Source organism: Neoarius graeffei, chromosome 7 (assembly GCF_027579695.1).
Source record: "Neoarius graeffei isolate fNeoGra1 chromosome 7, fNeoGra1.pri, whole genome shotgun sequence".
NCBI lineage: Eukaryota > Metazoa > Chordata > Actinopteri > Siluriformes > Ariidae > Neoarius > Neoarius graeffei.
The window spans coordinates 21,961,386-21,984,387 of NC_083575.1; the positions used below are offsets into that span (position 1 = coordinate 21,961,386).

Consider the following 23,002-nt stretch of genomic DNA (forward strand, 5'->3'; position numbering starts at 1 on the left):
CACCTGTCGATCTCACACTCCATCCTTCCCTCACTCGTGAACAAGATCCCGAGATACTTAAACTCCTCCACTTCAAGCAGGACTTCTCCACCAACCTGAAGAGGGCAAGCCACCCTTTTCCGGTCGAGAACCATGGCCTCGGACTTGGAGGTGCTGATTCTCATCCCAGCCGCTTCACACTCAACTGCAAACTGCCCCAGTGCATGCTGAAGGTCCTGGTCTGAAGAAGCCAACAGGACAACATCATCCGCAAAAAGCAGAGATGAAATCCTGTGGTTCCCAAACAGGATTCCCTCTGGCCCCTGGCTGCACCTAGAAATTCTGTCCATAAAAATTGTGAACAGAACCGGTGACAAAGGGCAGCCCTGCCGGAGTCCAACATGCACTGGGAACAGGTCTGACTTACTGCTGGCAATGCGAACCAGACTCCTGCTCCGTTTGTACAGGGACCAGACAGCCCTTAGCAAAGAGCCCTGAACCCCATACTCCCGAAGCACCCCCCACAGGATACCACGAGGGACATGGTCGAATGCCTTCTCCAGATCCACAAAGCACATGTGGACTGGTTGGGCAAACTCCCATGAACCCTGTATTATTATTATTATTATTATTATTATTATTATTATTATTATGTAGTGCTCCCAGTGAGAGGAGGATGTTACAGACTTTTGTGTATTATTATTATTATCTCATCTCATTATCTCTAGCTGCATTATCCTGTTCTACAGGGTCGCAGGCAAGCTGGAGCCTATCCCAGCTGACTATGGGCGAAAGGCGGGGTACACCCTGGACAAGTTGTCAGGTCATCAAAGGGCTGACACATAGACACAGACAACCATTCACACTCACAATCACACCTACGGTCAATTTAGAGTAACCAGTTAACCTAACCTGCATGTCTTTGGACTGTGGGGGAAACCGGAGCACCCGGAGGAAACCCACGTGGACACGGGGAGAACATGCAAACTCCGCACAGAAAGGCCCTCGCTGGCCATGGGGCTCGAACCCAGAACCTTCTTGCTGTGAGGCGACAGCGCTAACCACTACACCACCATGCCGCCTATTATTATTATTATGATGTAGAGCTCCCAGTGAGAGGAGGATGTTACAGACTTTTGTGTATTATTATTATTATTATTAATATTATTATTATTATTATGTAGTGCTCCCAGTCTGTAACAGGAGGATGTTACAGATTTTTGTGTGTTATTATTATTATTATTATTATTATTATTATTATTATTATGTAGTGCTCCCAGTGAGAGGAGGATGTTACAGACTTTTGTGTATTATTATTATTATTATTATTATGTAGTGCTCCCAGTCTGTAACAGGAGGATGTTACAGATTTTTGTGTGTTATTATTATTATTATTATTATTATTATTATTATGTAGTGCTCCCAGTGACAGGAGGATGTTACAGACTTTTGTGTATTATTATTATTATTATTATTATGTAGTGCTCCCAGTGATAGGAGGATGTTACAGACTTTTGTGTATTATTATTATTATTATTATTATTATTATGTAGTGCTCCCAGTGACAGGAGGATGTTACAGACTTTTGTGTATTATTATTATTATTATTATCTCATCTCATCTCATTATCTCTAGCCACTTTATCCTGTTCTACAGGGTCGCAGGCAAGCTGGAGCCTATCCCAGCTGACTACGGGCGAAAGGCGGGGTACACCCTGGACAAGTCGCCAGGTCATCGCAGGGCTGACACATAGACACAGACAACCATTCACACTCACATTCACACCTACGGTCAATTTAGAGTCACCAGTTAACCTAACCTGCATGTCTTTGGACTGTGGGGGAAACCGGAGCACCCGGAGGAAACCCACGCGGACACGGGGAGAACATGCAAACTCCACACAGAAAGGCCCTTGCCGGCCACGGGGCTCGAACCCGGACCTTCTTGCTGTGAGGCGACAGCGCTAACCACTACACCACCGTGCCGCCCCTGTGTATTATTATTATTATTATTATTATTATTATTATTATGTAGTGCTCCCAGTGAGAGGAGGATGTTACAGACTTTTGTGTATTATTATTATTATTATTATGTAGTGCTCCCAGTGACAGGAGGATGTTACAGAGACTTTTGTGTATTATTATTATTATTATTATTATTATTATTATTATGTAGTGCTCCCAGTGACAGGAAGATGTTACAGAGACTTTTGTGTGTTATTATTATTATTATTATTATTATTATTATTATTATTATTATTATTATGTAGTGCTCCCAGTGACAGGAGGATGTTACAGACTTTTGTGTATTATTATTATTATTATTATGTAGTGCTCCCAGTGACAGGAGGATGTTACAGAGACTTTTGTGTATTATTATTATTATTATTATTATTATTATTATGTAGTGCTCCGAGTGACAGGAAGATGTTACAGAGACTTTTGTGTGTTATTATTATTATTATTATTATTATGTAGTGCTCCCAGTGACAGGAGGATGTTACAGAGACTTTTGTGTGTTATTATTATTATTATTATTATGTAGTGCTCCCAGTGACAGGAGGATGTTACGGACTTTTGTGTGTTTGTGCTCTAACAGTGGTTTGTGGAGGTGAGTATGATGGCTGGCTTCACCGCACTGTAACTGTATTGAGAGCGCCCTGCCCCGTTCCGTCTCCTGTTCCGTCTCCGTCTCCACCCGACCGGACTCGTGATGGCTGCCGTGTGGCGCGCTCGGAAATTTGCTCGCTGCGTTGTCCGTTTCTCCGACCGTGATCTGTAAAAAAAAACAAACACAAAAACGCCGATATTGCATGGTTTCACGCGCCACAACCAAACCTCAGAGATTCTCCGACATGGTAAATATGTTTGAACAGCCCGAGTTTGGACACTTAGCTCGCTAATCTGCTTTATACCGAGGCTAGTGGCTAATTCAACTCGTATGACGTGTAATGTTACCTTTCCCACCCGTGTTCCGGCAAGTCTCGGCTACAGCTTTGTCCAATCAGCACTCCGAACCCAGGGGCGTGGCGGCACTAACCAATCACCGTGCGCTATCGGAATACGGGTGGGAGAAATAACGCAGACGTCTGCAGATGCTAGTAATCAGCTGAGTTTGTTTGCATGCAGTGAGGTCCAGCACCAGAGCTCACTAAACCGCGGAATGAGTTTTATTCTCAGCTCGACTTTATTGTATTTATTTTAGTTTCGTAGTATTTTAGTTCAGTTGGCAGCTGATTTCAGGGCAAAGTACTGTAGCTAGCACTTGTTCAGAAAGGTTCTTAGAAGTCGTCAAGTGACGTCACGGGTTAATTTGCATATAGGACTAATTTGCAAGTGTTTTGCGTGAAGTATGTCTGTGAAGGTTCTCAGTCAGCTCGGTTATAGCAAAGCGTAGGTGCTAAAGAAGGCAACTGGACTTACTTGAAATTCTGGAAGACGTTTCACCTCTCATCTGAAAGCCTTTTGGATGAGAGGTGAAACGTCTTCAAGAATTTCAAGTCGCAGTTGATTGCAGTGAGGAATGCACAGACCTGTACATTGAGGAAACGAAACAGCCACTTCACAGGCGCATGGCTCAACACAGGACAACCAGTTCTCCTGGTTCAGAGATCAGGACTGCACTCTATCTTCATCTCAATAACAAAGTACACTTGTTTCAGGACTACAATGTACGCATTTTAGCCAGAGAAGAACGGTGGTTTGAAAGGGGAGTAAAAGAAGTCATCTTTATCACCCTGGAACAACCATCACTGAGCAGAGGAGGTGGTCTGAGACACCACTTATCAGCCACATACAATGCAGTCCTTGGCACACTTCCCAGAAAACTGAATACACATCCACACCAAGACTCAGCTGACTTCAATTACTCACATGATGGCAGAGAGAGCCAACGACCCACAGATCACCCTAACGACCCTCTAGGTTGCTAACACTGTTCACACCCGGCCTCCAGGGACCCGAACACCTACAGGATGACTGAGGCTACGTTTACACTAGACCGTATCTGTCTCGTTTTCTTCGCGGACGCACTGTCCGTTTACATTAACCCCCCTGAAAAAGCGGGGAAACGGGAATCCGCCAGCGTCCACGTATTCAATCTAGATCGTATCAGCTCCGGTGCTGTGTAAACATTGAGAATACGCGAATACGCTGTGCTGAGCTCTAGCTGGCGTCTCATTGGACAACGTCACTGTGACATCCACCTTCCTGATTCGCTGGCGTTGGTCATGTGACGCGACTGCTGAAAAACGGCGCAGACTTCCGCCTTGTATCACCTTTCATTAAAGAGTATAAAAGTATGAAAATACTGCAAATACTGATGCAAATACTGCCCATTGTGTAGTTATGATTGTCTTTAGGCTTGCCATCCTTCCACTTGCAAGTAATAAGTGATATGCGCTGGGATCTCACACACAGCGGCTCAGTCCCGAATCGTGGCTTGTTCACTTCACTCGCGCGCTCTGTGAGCTGCGCAGGGCCGGAGTGCGCACCCTCCAGAGGGCACTCGCTGTTCAGGGCGGAGTGATTTGGAGCGCAGGATGCCTGCGGAGCCGAGCGTATCCGCGTATTGGTGTTGCTGTGTGCACGGCTAACGGTTTTAGTGTCAACGCGAATCGTTTTAAGAACGTTAATCTGATGATCCGCTGATTCGACGTAATGTAAACGTAGCCTGAGAGGGTCAATGATCCATGTGACCGCAACGACTCTCCATAGGGTTGCTTTTGGTCCACTAGAGGATAAATACCTGGAACTCCCCACCAGTCAGACAAACTGAAGAAGCCTTTCGGATGAGAAGTGAAACATCGTCAAGAATTTCAAGCATGTCCAATTGCCTTCTTTAGCACTTATGGTTCTGCATGAAGAAGGAAGATTTCATTAAAATCGAAAATAATACTTTATCTGTTAGTTCTTACAGAAAGAAAGAAGGAAGAGGTCATGGCACCACAAAACTAACGACATATTTGTGAAATATTATTTCTATAAAGAATGTAGAGAAAATTGATTAGCTGTAGGAAGTAAATAGACGCAAAGGAAATGGTTAGAGATGGAACAACTTGCTTTTATTACTTGTAAAAGAAGAGAGTTTGGAATGAGCAAAGAAATTAATCTGGGATAAACAGTGGTGATGAGTGATTAGTTGTTAGGAAACAGTGGTGATTTAGTGATTGGTTGATGAGAAATTGTTGTGATTGGTTGATGGGGTAACAGTGGTGCTCAGTGATTGGTTGATGGGAAACAGCGGTGATGAGTGATGTGTTGATCAGAAACAGTGGTGATGAGTGATTTGTTGATGTGAAATTGTGGTGATTAGTGACTGGTTGATGGGAAATTGTGGTGATTCGTGACTGGTCGATGGGAAAACGGTGAGGATTAGTGACTGGTTGATGGGAAATGGTGGTGTTCAGGGACTGGTTGATGGGAAATGGTGGTGATTAGGGATTGGTTGACCGGAAACGGTGGTGACTAGTGATTGATTGTTTGATGGGAAACAGTGGTGACTGATTGATTGATTGATTGATTGGGAAACAGTAGTGACTAGTTATTGATTGATGGGAAACGGTGGTGACTAGTGATTGGCTGATTGGAACCGGTGGTGATTAGTGATTGTTTGATGGGAAAGGGTGGTGGTTAGTGATTGACTGATGGGAAACGGTGGTGGTCAGGGACTGGTTGATGGGAAACGGTGGTGGTCAGGGACTGGTTGATGGGAAATGGTGATCAGGGACTGGTTGATGGGAAATGGTGGTGATCAGGGACTGGTTGATGGGAAACGGTGGTGATCAGGGATTGGCTGATGGGGAACGGTGGTGATCAGGGATTGGCTGATGGGGAACGGTGGTGATCAGGGATTGGCTGATGGGGAACGGTGGTGATCAGGGATTGGCTGATGGGGAACGGTGGTGATCAGGGATTGGCTGATGGGGAACGGTGGTGATCAGGGATTGGCTGATGGGGAACGGTGGTGATCAGGGATTGGCTGATGGGGAACGGTGGTGATCAGGGATTGGCTGATGGGGAACGGTGGTGATCAGGGATTGGCTGATGGGGAACGGTGGTGATCAGGGATTGGCTGATGGGGAACGGTGGTGATCAGGGATTGGCTGATGGGGAACGGTGGTGATCAGGGATTGGCTGATGGGGAACGGTGGTGATCAGGGATTGGCTGATGGGGAACGGTGGTGATCAGGGATTGGCTGATGGGGAACGGTGGTGATCAGGGATTGGCTGATGGGGAACGGTGGTGATCAGGGATTGGCTGATGGGGAACGGTGGTGATCAGCGATTGGCTGATGGGGAACGGTGGTGATCAGGGATTGGCTGATGGGAAACGGTGGTGATCAGGGATTGGCTGATGGGAAACGGTGGTGATTAATTATTGGTTGATGGGAAAGGGTGGTGATTAGGGACTGGTTGATGGGAAATGGTGGTGATCAGTGATTGGATGATGGGGAAACGGTAGTGATCAGTGATTGGTTGATGAGTTGGCCAAATGTACTCTCTCAGCTTGTTTAACCAGTAGCTGAGATGAATGCAGGACAGATAAGACAGACATCAAAAACTAGCTAGATTTGTTACTAGGCCTTTTTTAAAATTAAGTCTAAACTAAGAAGTTGTTTAAGATTTTAAAAGTTGCCAAATCTAATGGCAGAGTCACTAAGCTGGAAGCACTCACAGTGATGGTGTAAAGTAACAGTTTGTCATTGTCTACAAACAGTGGAGCAAATACCTGGACAGACAGATACAGTGGTGCTTGAAAGTTTGTGAACCCTGTAGAATTTTCTAAATTCTAATACACTGGTGGAAATGAATGGTTCATGATACTTGGCTTAAATATATTCAGTAACGTAATTCTTGACAAAACCTATCCATCTACAGTGGTGCTTGAAAGTTTGTGAACCCTTTAGAATTTTCTATATTTCTGCATAAATATGACCTAAAACAACATCAGATTTTCACACAAGTCTTAAAAGTAGATAAAGAGAACCCAGTTAAACAAATGAGACAAAAATATTATACTTGGTCATTTTTTTAATGAGGAAAATTATCCAATATTACATATCTGTGAGTGGCAAAAGTATGTGAACCTCTAGGGTTAGCAGTTAATTTGAAGGTGAAATTAGAGTCAGGTGTCTTCAATCAATGGGATGACAATCAGGTGTGAGTGGGCACCCTGTTTTATTTAAAGAACAGGGATCTATCAAAGTCTGATCTTCACAACACATGTTTGTGGAAGTGTATCATGGCACGAGCAAAGGAGATTTCTGAGGACCTCAGAAAAAGCATTGTTGATGCTCATCAGGCTGGAAAAGGTTACAAAACCATCTCTAAAGCGTTTGGACTCCACCAATCCACAGTCAGACAGATTGTGTACAAATGGAGGAAATTCAAGACCATTGTTACCCTCCCCAGGAGTGGTCGACCAACAAAGATCACTCTGAGAGCAAGGCGTGTAATAGTCGGTGAGGTCACAAAGGACCCCAGGGTAACTTCTAAGCAACTGAAGGCCTCTCTCACTTTGGCTAATGTTAATGTTCATGAGTCTACCATCAGGAGAACACTGAACAACAATGGTGTGCATGGCAGGGTTGCAAGGACAAAGCCACTGCTCTCCAAAAAGAACATTGCTGCTCATCTGTAGTTTGCTAAAGATCACGTGAACAAGCCAGAAGGCTATTGGAAAAATGTTTTGTGGACGGATGAGACCAAAATAGACCTTTTTGGTTTAAATGAGAAGTGTTATGTCAGGAAAATGTCAGGACATCTGTCCATGAACTGAATCTCAAGAGAAAGTGGGTCATGCAGCAAGACAACGACCCTAAGCACACACGTTGTTCGACCAAAGAATGGTTAAAGAAGAATAAAGTTAATGTTTTGGAATGGCTTAGTCGAAGTCCTGACCTTAATCCAATCGAAATGTTGTGGAAGGACCTGAAGCGAGCAGTTCATTTGAGGAAACCCACCGACATCCCAGAGTTGAAGCTGTTCTGTACGGAGGAACGGGCTAAAATTCCTCCAAGCTGGTGTGCAGGACTGATCAACAGTTACCGGAAATGTTTAGTTGCAGTTATTGCTGCACAAGGGGGTCACACCAGATACTGAAAGCAAAGGTTCACATACTTTTGTCACAGATATGTAATATTGGATCATTTTCCTCAATAAAAAAATGACCAAGTATAATATTTTTGTCTCATTTGTTTAACTGGGTTCTCTTTATCTACTTTTAAGACTTGTGTGAAAATCTGATGATGTTTTAGGTCATATTTATGCAGAAATATAGAAAATTCGAAAGGGTTTATAAACTTTCAAGCACCACTGTAGATGGATAGGTTTTGTCAAGAATTACATCACTGAATATATTCAAGCCGAGTATCATGAACCATTCATTTCCACCAGTGTTTCCCACAGACATATGTTTGGTCAAACAGTGAAAGCGTCAACAAGCACAATGTTTATTCTCAGCAAATGTGCCAATAAACTGCCATGCCATCATATTGAATCATTATTTTATTGTAATCCTTATTCAGGGGGCATGGTGGTGTAATGGTTAGCACTGTAGCCTCACAGTGAGAAGGTTCTGGGTTTGAGCCCAGTGGTTGACGGGGGCCTTTCTGTGTGCAGTTTGCATGTTCTCCCCTTGTCTGCGTGGGTTTCCTCCAGGGCTCTGGTTTCCTCTACAGTCCAAAGAGATGCAGTTAGGTTCACTGGCTACTCTCAATTGCCCATAGGTGTGGATGGTTGAGTGGAGAAAACCTCTATGATAATCTAGTAGAAGGCAACAGGAAACCACTACTGTAATGTTGCTTAGAAACTCTGATGGCCATAGTGACATAACAAATAATGAAAGAGAATCATTATTCTCTGTTAAGAACATCACTCATTAAAGGGTTCTTATTATTGTTATTTTTGGAAAGAAACAGAGCCTCTGTCCTGTAACACGGTACTCACTCAATTTTAATATCTCACAGCTATTATTAAGGCTTTTTGTAGATGACAAGGATATGGCATGTTGCTATTTATTTACACGTTTTTCGTTATAATATTTATAATACATAAAGACAATCTGCTCCCAGGTTCAAGATCAGTGAATGGCCATTTTTCATAAGGTCAATGTGTTTTATTATATTATTAGCTTCACCCTAACCCTAACGTAGTCATTTGCTATACTGTGGAGGATGAAGATGGTCAAAATATAATAAATAAATTATCATATAAAAACCGAAAATGAGGGAATATTGAAGTGAAATAAATTAATAGGATTATTTTTAAATGCTTGAATAAAATATTTATATTTTTCCATGTATGATTTATAATAAAATTCTGTCCTCCAAAATACCGTGTTTATTTTTTTCACTTTGAAGAGGAATTATATATTTTTTTTATTTCAAAAAGATACCTCTTTGGAATGAGGAGTCTTTTTCAGCCAGTGGTAGTGGGATGGTCATGAATTGGTGAATTAATTTAATTATTCCTCACATTGTGTTTGTTTAGTTGTTTCTTTGTTTGTTTATTATGTTGTGACCTCTTTCGTCTTCCATATTATAAAGCGTGAAAGAGCCAGTGACAGAGGTGTAATGGACCTAAATATCATTATGGTATTCAGTATATAATATCTTTGTGAACTTGTTCTTTTCGAAAAGCTTAAGAAATCTGAGATCTGGAGATCTGTCCGTGTTTAACCACACAAGCTCGGTATTTTCAGTAACTTGTATTTTATTTGTACAGCTTCATTGTAAAAGAGAAGAATGTTTCACACAAACCGAGCCTTTAACATGTCTTATTTATAACATGATTATTTCATCCATAAACAGGCTGAAAGCAACCAAAATGCTGATGCTGGTTCCGTGGAAGAAGGGGAAGATGATAATTCTGAGGATTCTAATTTGCAGGTCAGTGGTTTCATTAGGAACCTGAGATTTTCATTTATGCACTTGACATGAGGTACTTACACATGAAGCAGAGTACAACTCAAATATAAAGCTATTTAAGGAGCTGACTACGAGAGTTACTGCAAAATAAAAAAGTAGTAATCAGTCAGAAGCAAGTGCAAGGTAGTTGTAGACTGAACAAAAGCAACAACAAAACACAAACTTGTAGTACTTTTTAATATTCAGTACTCAGCACCACACAGATGCACAAAGAGTAACGAAACTAAACACAGGAGTTAGATTAAAGCTATACAGCCTTTCAATTTCATACAATTGGTGAAATTTATTTCCTTCTGAAATTTGGTCATTGTGATACATGTTTATTTCTGGAATATCTCAAAAAAAAAAAAAAACCCAGGCCATTCTGTGGCTGGGAAGTCATTTAATTTGAGGGGATTCCCGAGCAAATAATGTACATGAAATCACTCACTTTGCATAGTCAAGCAGACAGAGGAAGTCTGTGTGCGCATGCGCAGGTTTACCTTCTTCTTCTTTTGGGTTTTACGGCAGCTGGCATCCAGTGTTGCATTACTGCCATCTACAGGTTTACCTTAACCGTGCATACTTGCCAACCCTCCCGACTTCGGCGGGAGCCTCCCGATTTTAGCTTCCGCCGCCCGATCATATTTGTTAAAAACTGGATAATCACCCGGTTTTGGGAAATCCCTACTGCCAAGTTAAAAATACTCCCGATTATGTCCAATCAGAATCGTATGAGAAACACTGCTGATGTCAACTGATTTTTAACCAATCAACGAACAGAACGACAGTCACTTCCGTAATGTAGGATTCACCCAGGCTGTCCGACGTTTTTTACAAGCAGTCATTCATCATAGCCATTAAACCCAATACCATACGGCAAAAATATGAATACAAATATCAAGTTGCATGGAAGAATGAATTTCCATGGATAAGCAAGTGTTCGACCAGCCAGTTACACATTTTAAGGTAAAGATACCTTAAGTCAGAATATAATGGGCATTTGAGTGTGAAATTAAACTAGTCTTCCGTACCGTTTCAGAAACAAACTGTACAACTTCTAAAGTGTTTAGTGAAATTTTGCATGACAGAGAATTTGTTTGATGAGTGTATTTGAATAGTGTGGTAGTGTCTTAGTGCTATTTTGAATTTATGTTTGAAAGTTTTAAGTGAAAAACAAGTGAATTATCTGGAAAGTGATTGATTTTGATCGAGTTTTGAGGTTTTAAGTGAAAGATTACTAGTGAGTGTATTTTGGTAGGACTAAAATTTTGCATTCGAGTGAATTTCTTTGCGGAGTATATTTTGATAGTATGGTAGTATTTATAGTGCCATTTTTAAATTTTGTTTGAAAACTTTCAGTCAAAGTTTGCAAATGAGCAAATTCCTTTGATGCATTCCGATAGGATTTTGATAGTATTTCTAGTGCTTTTTTAAAATTCTGTTAGAAAGTGTTTAGTGAGAGAGATGCATTTTAGTAGTACTAAGACAGTGCAGTATTTTATTTAATTGAGTTGTTACTATTTTGGTTAAATCTTATTAAAATTTAATTTATATATGATATTATAGTTCTCTGTATTTTTACATGAGCTTACAGAAAGAAAACACATTTGATGCAATCCAATAATACTTTCATTCACTGTGACTATTTTAAGAAATTATAAACATTTTTCTAAAGCATCACTTGTGTTATTTTCTGTGGGTCTCTGTATGTATACAATATTCACACATGAGATTTTTCAGCTAAAAATCTGATTTAAGACTTCCCTTTCATTGTTGTTATATTAAAATTCAAGACGAGTATTATTTCAGATTTTTCACTCTGAGCTCTCTCATGCCTGATACATGAATCCCATAACCTATAGTAATTGATAGAACAGTATCAACAGTTCAAAAACTCTTTAATTGTATAAATTTCAAATGGTTTACAATTAATTGGGATCCACTGTTTTTATCGTTTCAACCGTGCATTATACAGTGGTGCTTGAAAGTTTGTGAACCCTTTAGAATTTTCTATATTTCTGCATAAATATGACCTAAAACATCATCAGATTTTCACACAAGTCCTAAAAGTAGATAAAGAGAACCCAGTTAAATAAATAAGACAAAAATATTATACTTGGTCATTTATTTATTGAGGAAAATGATCCAATATTACATATCTGTGAGTGACAAAAGTATGTGAACCTCTAGGATTAGCAGTTAATTTGAAGGTGAAATTAGAGTCAAGTGTTTCAATCACTGGGATGACAGTCAGGTGTGAGTAGGCTCCCTGTTTTATTTAAAGAACAGGGATCTATCAAAGTCTGATCTTCACAGCACATGTTTGTGGAAGTGTATCATGGCACAAACAAAGGAGATTTCTGAGGACCTCAGAAAAAGTGTTGTTGATGCTCATCAGGCTGGAAAAGGTTAAAAAAAATCTCTAAAGAGTTTGGACTCCACCAATCCACAGCCAGACAGATTGTGAACAAATAGAGGAAAGTCAAGACCACCAACAAAGATCACTCCAAGAGCAAGGCATGTAATAGTTGGCGAGGTCACAAAGGACCCCAGGGTAACTTCTAAGCAACTGAAGGCCTCTCTCACATTGGCTAATGTTAATGTTCATGAGTCCACCATCAGGAGAACACTGAACAACAATGGTGTGCATGGCATGGTTGCAAGGAGAAAGCCACTGCTCTCCAAAAAGAGCATTGCTACTCATCTGCAGTTTGCTAAAGATCACATGGACAAGCCAGAAGGCTATTGGAAAAATGTTTTGTGGACGGATGAGACCAAAATAGAACTTTTTGGTTTAAATGAGAAGCGTTAAGTTTGGAGAAAGGAAAACACTGCATTCCCGCATAACGTTATCCCATCTGTGAAACATGGTGGTGGTAGTATCATGGTTTGGGCCTGTTTTGCTGCATCTGGGCCAGGATGGCTTGCCATCATTGATGGAACAATGAATTCTGAAATATACCAGCGAAATATAAAGGAAAGTGTAGGACATCTGTCCATGAACTGAATCTCAAGAGAAGGTGGGTCATGCAGCAAGACAACGACCTTAAGCACACAAATTGTTCTACCAAAGAATGGTTAAAGAAGAATAAAGTTAATGTTTTGGAATGGCCAAGTCAAAGTCCTGACCTTAATCCAATCAAATGTTGTGGAAGGACCAGAAGTGAGCAGTTCATGTGAGGAAACCCACCAACATCCCAGAGTTGAAGCTGTTCTGTACGGAGGAATGGGCTAAAATTCCTCCAAGCCGGTGTGCAGGACTGATCAACAGTTACCGCAAACGTTTATTTGCAGTTATTGCTGCACAAGGGGGTCACACCAGATACTGAAAGCAAAGGTTCACATAATTTTGCCACACACAGATATGTAATATTGGATCATTTTCCTCAATAAATAAATTACCAAGTATAATATTTTTGTCTCATTTGTTTAACTGGGTTCTCTTTATCTACTTTTAAGACTTGTGTGAAAATCTGATGATGTTTTAGGTCATATTTATGCAGAAATATAGAAAATTCTAAAGGGTTCACAAACTTTCAAGCACCACTGTACCCTCATCCAATTGAAAATGTCGTTCACGCACTTTTCTCCCCCATGAGAATTTGGAAAAGTTGGCAAGTATGACCGTGCACTGACAATTACGTCATTCTGTCACTACATGAACAGCTGATCACACCGAGGTGCTCGCTGACCACCGATATTTATTAGTTTGGCCCTGCGTTTCCTTTCCTTCGCAACATAACGTCTTTTCTTCTTGCTTTCTGTTACTGTAGTTGGTCTTTCACATTTCATTCGCGTCCTCCATTTTTCTCCCATTTCAAATTTGTATCCCACAATGCCTTGTGCGAACAGGGAAAGCCCACCATGTGATGCATGACGTAGTATCTTGAATTGGGTCATGGTGAAGCAGGAAAAAATGGTGGAGAATTTAGGGCCACCTGGCCCTAAACTCATTAATTGTTCTATTTTTTTTTTTAATAATAAAATTGGAATTCTGTGATTTAAATTCAGTAGCTTTCGGTCCACTAAATAAAAATAATTGGGTGTCGGGGAAAATTCTGAAAGTTAGTCTACTTTTAAGTATTATTAGTCGGCAGTGTTACAAACACAGGTCAGTTAGCAAGCAGAATATGGATGATCCAACACTTACAGTGCTGTGCAGAAAAAAAAAGTTACAGAAGCAGCCACAGTTCTTCTGGACACTTTGACTGTCACACTTGCTTCTTAATTTTGCACCAAAACCCAGTAGCCTTCATTATGTTTTTTGTTTTTCTTAATCTGAAAAGTGGTCTTTTATGTAATATGCTGCTCAGATGCAAACTTTTTTTCTGTAACATTTAATTTTGCGCTGGAAAATGAGCATTGACTCGATAATGTAGAAGTCATAAAATAGAAATTTATTGTATGGCAATATCAATAATATGGAATTGTATGGCAGGTGATCTACGTAATCCAAAGCTAATAATGAATAGATAAAAATATGATGTTTAACAAAGAAAAATGTGTGTAATAGTTTCTATAGTGAATTCTTCTGTTGGAGATGGATGTTGATTTAACATTTATGGAAGAAGCTTCAGGTGTTCAGTTTTTGTAACTCTCAGTAAGATTTCTCCTAAAAAAGAGTCCAGAAGAGTTTCAATAGAATGTGCAGTTTCTGGTTTATCGATAACATGCTAAGCTCTGCTTTTGTCTTAACTTCAAGAGAGGGAGAAAAAAAGTTTTGTGATGGTTATAGCTGCTATAACATAAGTGATAACATGAACGAACTTGTCTCTCGGATGTTTCCCAGCATTAAATGTAACTATAAATGCTTTAAAAAAGCCTTTGTCATTTGTAATAAATTAGAAATTGTAATAATTGGCAAATTGCTGTGGTTTAAGACAGGGGTTCTCAACCTTTTCTGCTTTGAGGTCCACCTATTCATGCTTATAATGAATTGAGGCCCATTAAAAAAAAAAGAGCCCCAATTATTTTGGCTCATCTTAGACAACCTTTATTGTCGTTCAGTATGCAACAAGTGTACACCGAACAAAATTTCGTTGCAATTTGGTTCAGCACAGAAATAAATATGAAGTGTATTAAATTAAATTATACAGCAGCAAAAATATTATAAAGGGCAATAGTATAAAGTGACCTGTGGAATTAGGAATGTTCAAGTTTAAAGAGAAGTTTGGGTTTGGAGTTCAGCAGTTTGGTGACCTGGGTGGGAAAAGCTGTTCCAGAACCTGGTGGTCCTGCACCTAATGCTGCGGAACCTCTTTCCAGAGGCCAGAGGGGAGAACAGTCTATAGGGAGGGTGTGAGGGGTCACTGATGATGTTTCTGGCTCAAGACATGCAGCGCCTTGGTGTAATGTCCTGAATGGAGGGAAGAGAAGTCCCAATGATTTTCTCTGCTGTCCTCACCACTCTCCTCACATTCTTCCAGTCAGAGGCACTGCAGCCTCCACACCACACAGAGATGCAGCTGGTTAGAACGCTCTCTATGGTGCTTCTGTAGAATGTAGTGAGGATGGGCGGGGGCAGGTGGGCTCTTCTCATCCTACGCAGGAAGTGCAGACGTTGCTGTGCCTTCTTGACCAGTGACACGGTGTTCACGGACCAGGTGAAGCTGTCTGTGATGTGGACCCCCAGGAACTTGGTGCTATTGACCACCTCCATGGCCATGTTGTTGATGAGAAGTGGAGCATGGCTGGGTTGGTTTTTCCTGAAGTTAACAATGATCTCTTTAGTTTTGTCCACGTTCAGGATCAGATTGCTTTCCCTGCACCAGCCCACCAGCTGCTCCACCTCCTCTCTGTAGGCCAGGTCATTATCGTCCCTGATGAGGCCCACCACTGTTGTGTCGTCTGCAAACTTCACAATGTGGTTGCTGGTAGCCCTGGGGACACAGCCGTGTGTCATCAGAGTGAACAGCAGAGGGCTCAGGACACAGCCCTGAGGGGAGCCTGTTCTGAGGGTGATGACACAGGAGGTGTTCTGTCTGACCCGTACTGACTGTGGTCTTTCACAGAGGAGGTCCAGCAGCCAGTTGCATAGGGGGGTGCTGAAGCCCAGGGGACCCAGTTTGTTCACCAGATGCTGTGGAATGATAGTATTGAACGCTGAACTGAAGTCCAGGAACAGCATCCGCACATGAGTGTTCTTCTCCTCCAGGTGTGCAAGGCTCAGGTGAAGAGCGGAGGAGATAGCGTCTTCAGTAGAGCGGTTTGGCCGATAGGCAAACTGGAAGGGGTCAAATGTGGGAGGGAGCCTGGAGGTGATGTACTCCTTTACCAGCCTCTCAAAGCACTTCATCATAATGGGAGTGAGTGCGACAGGCCGGTAGTCATTGAGTGGTATGATATGAGGTTTTTTTGGCACTGGGATGATGGTGGCAGTCTTGAAACATGATGGGACTTTGTCTTGATTCAGTGAGGTGTTGAAGATGTCCATTAGAACATGAGCCAGCTGGTCTGCACATTCCCTGAGCACCCGGCCAGGAATATTATCGGGGCCCGGGGCCTTTCGTGTGTTGACTGTCCTCAGAGTCCTCCGCACCTCCTCTGTATCAAGACAGAGTGCCTTTTCATCTTGATGGGGAACAGCTTTCACTGCAGGAGTGTTATTTAGTGCCTCAAACCTCCCAAATAAGTTATTGAGTTTATTTAGGAAGTCCATGTCATCATCACACTTAGGAGGGGCTATCCTGTAGTTTGTGATAGCCCATATGCCTTTCCACATATCCCTGGTGTTGGTGGTGTCATGGAAAAAGTCCTGGATTTTTTGACTATGAGCACGCTTTGCTAATCTGATGGCATGGTTCAAATTGACTCTCGCTGTTCTCTGTGCCTTCTCGTCACCAGACTTGAAGGCTAAGTTCCGTGCCTTTAGCATTTTGCGTACTTCATAAGTCATCCAGGGCTTTTGGTTGGCCTGGGTGGTGATGCTCTTTATGTTGCTGACGTCCTCCATGCATTTATTGATGTAGGCTGACACAGACATGGCATACTCATCTATGTTGGTTTGATCATTATAAGTGGTTTCACGGTTTGTTTGATTTGAACAGCCCAAAGTAACACAAGCGTAGGGCATTTTAATGACTAGCAAGGCGCCCCAGCTATAGTAACACTTCAAGAACAGTGAGCTGAGCTGACCACCACTTTATATCTTGCATATCTAATGAGGTGGGTGTGACATCAGATGCAACCCAGCAATTGTACGCTACTAAAAATTAGCTTCAACTTGAAAAAAAAAATTTGCAGCCCACTCGATGGCGCTTCGCTGCCCACTAATGGAACGTGGCCCAGTGGTTTGTTGAGAAACACTGGTTTAAGTGATATATAAGGTACTTTGGGGTAGGAAAATAATCTATTTAAATCTTACTTTCATATCTCACACTACTATGATTTATCATCGTGCAACATGAAGTCAGACATACAGCAAAAATGACAGGAAGCCAGAGCAATGCATATTTATATCTAATATCAGTTGCCAGTGTCGGGTTTCATCCTTTGTCTAAACTAGGTGTAATTTTCTTCCTCACCCAAAGGGATTGCTCTTTGCTCTGTGTTCTGTCTTCTAAGTCAGTGTTTCTCAACCACCGGGCCACGGCCCATTAGTGGGGCATGAAGCGCCATCTAGTGGGCAGTGAACTTTTTTTCAAGTTGAAGCTAATTTTTACTCATAGGGTACAATTCCTGGGCTGCATCCGACATCACATCTGGCTCATTAAGCTGAGGTCACATGATAGCTCGCGATGCTTTGCGATGGGTTATCGATGAAAATGAGGCGTTTTGGTGGTGATTCCTGGCAATATACATGTGAGCTAAAAGTTGTGGTCCCATAGCGGGGGAACACTTGACTGTCGTACCTTTGTGCTCTTGAGCCTGGCACAACTCGAGCGGCCGCACTTGCTCACAGAGCGCGTCGTGCACACACTTGTGGCCCTTTTCCACTACCCTTTTTCAGCTCACTTCAGCTCACTTCAGCCCGACACGGCTCGCGTTTCGACTACCAAAGAACAGCACGACTCAGCTCGCTTCAGCCCTGCTCAGCCCCCAAAACTCGCACAGTTTTGGAGTGGGGCTGAAGCGAGCCAAAGCGAGCCGAGTGAGGCTGGGGGCGTGAGCAGACACTCCCCTGTGCACTGATTGGTGAGGAGGAGTGTCCTCACATGCCCACACACGCCCCGCGAGCACGCTGGGATCTGTAAACACCGTAAACCCGGAAGAAGAATAATTACGAATTATGAGAATTTCTGAAGCCTTATGCGCCTCGCCTCATCTATACGCTCTTGCCAGTATCTGTTGCCGTTGTCGGTGACAACAAGCCACAGAACCAAGACCAGCAACACTAACGACTCCATGTCCTCCATGTTTATTGTTTACTATTCGGGTTGTGAGACTACCGCTTAAAAGCTCACTGATGTCGCTGTTTGCGCTGCTTAACGACATCACGTGACGTCCACCCACTTTCGCTAACTCCACCCAATGTGTCCACCCACTTCCAGCCAGCACGGTTCAGCGCGGTTGTAGTCGAAATGCAACTCCAACAGCCCCACTCAGCTCGACTCAGCCCAACTCAGCACGGCACGGCTCAGCCCAACTCAGCCGCGTTTGTAGTGGAAAAGCGGCATTGGATCCCAGTCGTTATGGGAAACGCCTGATACTGATTTGAGTGCAATCAGCATGTGTAGATACGGAAATTGTTTTCGCAGAGGCTTTGCAAAGTATTATCATCATCACGGTCACGTTTTTTCTAGCCATGTTTATAATGCTGCTTAAATACTCTCCTTTATAATTCTGCTTTCTGTTTTGCTTTTGTAAATATCACACTTAATAATAAACACTTCCTGCACTTAGATCCATTTACCGCTGTTTATCTTGTAGTGTCCTGATCTTTAACCCAACTATACATATAAAAAGTTGTACGCCTCCATGCTCTTCCAGGTTTTCATCTGTGTGCCTGTGTAGAACGATGTCTGCACCACTAGATAGTTTGAGATGTCGAAGAACTCAGAGGTTGGATAATTTTCCAACTCGTAGGAAAAATCCTTTGTTAACGTTTAAGGATCTGTCCCATTGAGTGTTACTATACCCAGTTTGAGTGGACTTCTTGGTTTTAATAACTTGCTTGTTTGCTGTACACAAACATGGCAATAAGTTCTTGTGTTAATGGACCAGACTCCACTTTTGGATCATTAATCCCTTTTGACTGAGAATGCCCTGCGTGCATGGGTTTATGTTGGCTTCTGGCACATCCATACAGTTTTAAATACAATACCTACAATCTAAAAATGTGTTTTTATTGCATTTATTTAATTCCTGGGCTCCCATCTGTAACAGGGTGATGTTGCATTCCGTTAATACACTTCACAATAGATTTATTAGATTCTAATAGAATAGATGAGCCAAAATAATTGGGTATCTTTTTTAATGAACCTCGACTCATTACAAGTATGAATAGGTGGGCCTTAAAGCAGAAAAGGTTGAGAATCCCTGGTCTAAGTGATTAGATGGTGATGCATTGATTTATGAAATTCTTTGCTAATCTTCCAGCTACTTTTGTTTCAGCTGGAGCTTAGTGTGTTTAGGGCTCAGTGGATGTCAGAGCTGCGTCCCGGCTCTGGAATCAAAACTGGACTGTCCAAAGCTGCTGATCTGAAGAAGACACAGGAACTGGCCCGAGAGGAAAAAGTAGGTGGCATTGATATGTTATGACACAACAACTCATTAATATTCAAAGCTGAAACTGTTACTCATTACGACTGGAACCGATCTCTAAATCTGAAAGAGTTATATTGTTAAAGCTGTGTTATCCTGATGTTGATGATATAGTCACTAAAAAGCTTTATTTCCAGTGAATCCTCATTATAATTACTTTATAATTACTTTTTATAATTACATCGGGCCTCATTTATCGACCTGGATACGACCAGATTGATGTGTAAATCAGTTGTATGAGTGTTTACACAGGAAATGTGGGATTCATGAAAATCCAGTGAAGTTCTAAAAATATTCGTAACTTAAAAAAAGACAGACGAATTTGACTAAAAAGACTAATTAAAACCTTCCCTTTAATGACTTCAAATCATAAATATTTGGCATGAATTATTACACTTATATGTATGGAATATACTGTTGAGGTTAAATTACTTATTTTTGTATGATGTTTACATCAGGGGTTCTCAACATTTTCTACTTTCAGCCCCACCTATTCATACTTATAACAAGTTGAGGTCCATTAAAAAAGATTTCCAATTATTTTGGCTCATCTATTCTATTAGAATCTAATAATCTATTGTAAAGTGTATTAACGGGATGCAACATCGCTCCCTGTTACAGATGGGAGCCCAGGAATTAAATAAATGCAATAAAAGCAAACTGTTTTTAATTGTAGGTATTGTATTTAAAACTGTATGGATGTGCCAGAAGCCAGCATAAACCCATGCACGCAGGGCATTCTCAGTCAAAAGAGATTAATGATCCAAAAGTGGAGTCTGGTCCATTAACACATGAACTTATTGCCATATTTGTGTACAGCAAACAAGCAAGTTATTAAAACCAAGAAGTACACTCAAAAGAAGTGGGTATAGAAACCACTCAATGGGATAGATCCTTACACACCAACAAAGAAGGATTTTTCCTACGAGTTGGAAAATTTTCCATCCATTGAATTCCCCCACATCTCATATTACCTGGTGCTGCAGAGATTGTTCTACACGGACACACAGATGAAAACCTGGAAGAGCATGGAGGAGTACAACTTTTTATATGTGCCTGGGTTAAAGATCTAGGGATCAGGAAACTATAAGATAGACAGCGGTAGACGGATCTAAGTGCAGGGAGAGTGTTTATTAGAAGACGTGATATTTACAAAAACAAAACCGAAAGCAGAATCATAAAGCAGAGTATTTAAACAGTGTTATAAACATGGATAGAAACAAACATGACAGTGATAATAATGATACTTCGCAAAGCCTCTGTGAAAACAGCTTCCGTGTCTGCACGTGCTGATTCTGTATCTGTGCGCCAGACTCAAGCGCACAAAAGTGTGACTGGGTCTCAAGCACGCACACAACGCGCTCCTTGAGCACGCCCAACCGCTCAAGCTGCGCCAGACTCAAGCGCACAAAGGCGTGACAGTCAAGTCACCTACTGTGTGACCACGACTTTTAGCTTACGTGTATATCACCACCAAAATGCCTCATTTTCATCGATAACCCATCGCAAAGCATCACGAGCTGTAGTGTGACTGTAGCTTAATGAGGTGGGTGTGACGTCAGATGCAACCCAGCCATTGCACCCTACTACGAGTAAAAAATTAACTTCAACTTGAAAAAAAAATTTGCAGCCCACTAGATGGCGCGTCGCGACCTATTGGCCCAGTGGTTGAGAAACACTGGTTTACAGCATTTAGCAGGCTCCTTTATCCAGAGCAACTTACAGAAGTTCTTTGGAGTCTCTATCACACTAGTTCATGAGGTCAGAGACTAAGAATCCCAGTGAGAATTTTCTGAAAACCAGTCATTTTACATTATTGGCATGAATCAAAAAATAAAGAAAAAAAGAAAATGAGCCAAAAACAAAGGCATAAATTAAGACAAATAAAACTAATAATTTAATTATGACAAAAATGTTGCTGTATAAACAGAGGCTGGGCCGGTCTGTCTGTACACAGACATAACTTGGAAACAAACGCCTTGGCTGATGGGAGATTTAGCCTATCACTCGCTTATTATTATTACATTAAACATTTTAATTGGTATAGAAGTAAGTCAAAATAACATCCTATCAAGAACATACTTCGCACTTTACAGGTGATTAGCATATGCGCGTGAGGATGAAGAAAATCAGGGTTCCAAAACTTTTGTAAATCCGGCAGGAACAGCTTGTTTGGTTTGGCTTTTACACACAAGTTTTACACACAACTTTACTCAAAGATTAATAAATGAGGGCCTTTGTTGAAGCGATCGATTATCTCCACGAATCTTACCACCTTATCTTCACTTATAACGTGATGTACCGAAAATCATGAGCTTGAGGTATATGATTATTCATATGATCATTAAATTTTCATGCTGTTCCATCCCTATTTTTCAATCTGTAAAAATCTCTGATAATCGTTTGGGTTTTATCAACCGGGATTGAATTCTGCCACAGGCCCGAGAGCTGTTCCTGAAGGCTGTCGAAGAGGAGCAAAATGGAGCTGTTTACGAAGGTACAATTTAAATGCAAAGTATTATGTGAATTACAGGAAGAAAAAAAATGTACATCATCCCACAATGCTGTTGAATTCCTGAATCTGATTGGTCAGAATGTATGGATTAATTTACCAGATTAATTCATCTTCATTTAATGTATTAATTTCACCACGCAATTTTTGATTATTTTCCTTGCTTATCTTCTAACAGCATGCTTTATTATGTTTTATTATCCCCCTCTGGCCAAAAGGCTTGAAGGGGGATTATGTCGTGGCGATGTCTGTCCATCCGTCCATCCCTGGAAGGTTACTCACCTTTGAAATCAACTCTCATAATTTTTGGAGAAATTTCATGAAACTTGGCAGGATTCTTTGTTATATGTTGGTAATACGCATATTGTAATTTCGTTCAATAGGGTCACATTTTCCCAGAGTTACAGCCCTTGATTAACAAAATTATACTTTGACAATTTCATGAGTGTGTTTTCCTTCTGAAATCAACTCCTTACAATTTCTGGAGGAATTTCATGAAGCTTGGTAAAAGGCCTTATTTTATGTCGGTAGTACGCATATTGTTATTTTGTTCAATTCGGTCACATTTTACCAGAGTTGTGGTAAAATGTGACCGAATTGAACAAAATTCTTGATTTACAACCTCGTACTTTCACAATTTCATGGTGTGCTTGCCTTCTGACATCAACTCCTCTCACAATTTTTGTACGAATTTCTCGAAGCTTGGCAAAAGGCCTTGTTATATGACGGTAATACGTATATTGCGATTTAATTTCGTTTGTGAAAATTTTACCAGAGTTTTGACCCTTGATTAAATAACTTTGACAATTTCATGAGGGTGTACGTTCTTCTGAAATCAACTCCTCTGACAATTTGAATTTCATGAAACTTGGCAAAAGGCTTTGTTATATGACAGTTAT

The 23,002-nt window shown here is 41.2% G+C and overlaps 1 protein-coding gene across 2 annotated transcripts in view; it reads left to right on the forward strand.

Moving 5' to 3' along the window:
• The first annotated feature begins 2,647 nt into the window (after nucleotides 1-2,647).
• Nucleotides 2,648-23,002, forward strand: part of fbxo9 (F-box protein 9) — a 49,921-nt gene continuing 29,566 nt past the window's right edge. Inside the window, exons 1-4 of one of the 2 annotated variants that reach the window (XM_060925401.1) lie at nucleotides 2,648-2,836; nucleotides 9,791-9,868; nucleotides 19,442-19,564; nucleotides 22,031-22,088. In XM_060925401.1, the coding sequence (XP_060781384.1) occupies nucleotides 2,792-2,836; nucleotides 9,791-9,868; nucleotides 19,442-19,564; nucleotides 22,031-22,088 (304 nt within the window). In that variant the 5' untranslated portion in view covers nucleotides 2,648-2,791. The remainder of the gene's footprint in view (nucleotides 2,837-9,790; nucleotides 9,869-19,441; nucleotides 19,565-22,030; nucleotides 22,089-23,002) is intronic. The other variant, XM_060925402.1, reaches the window with a different exon arrangement.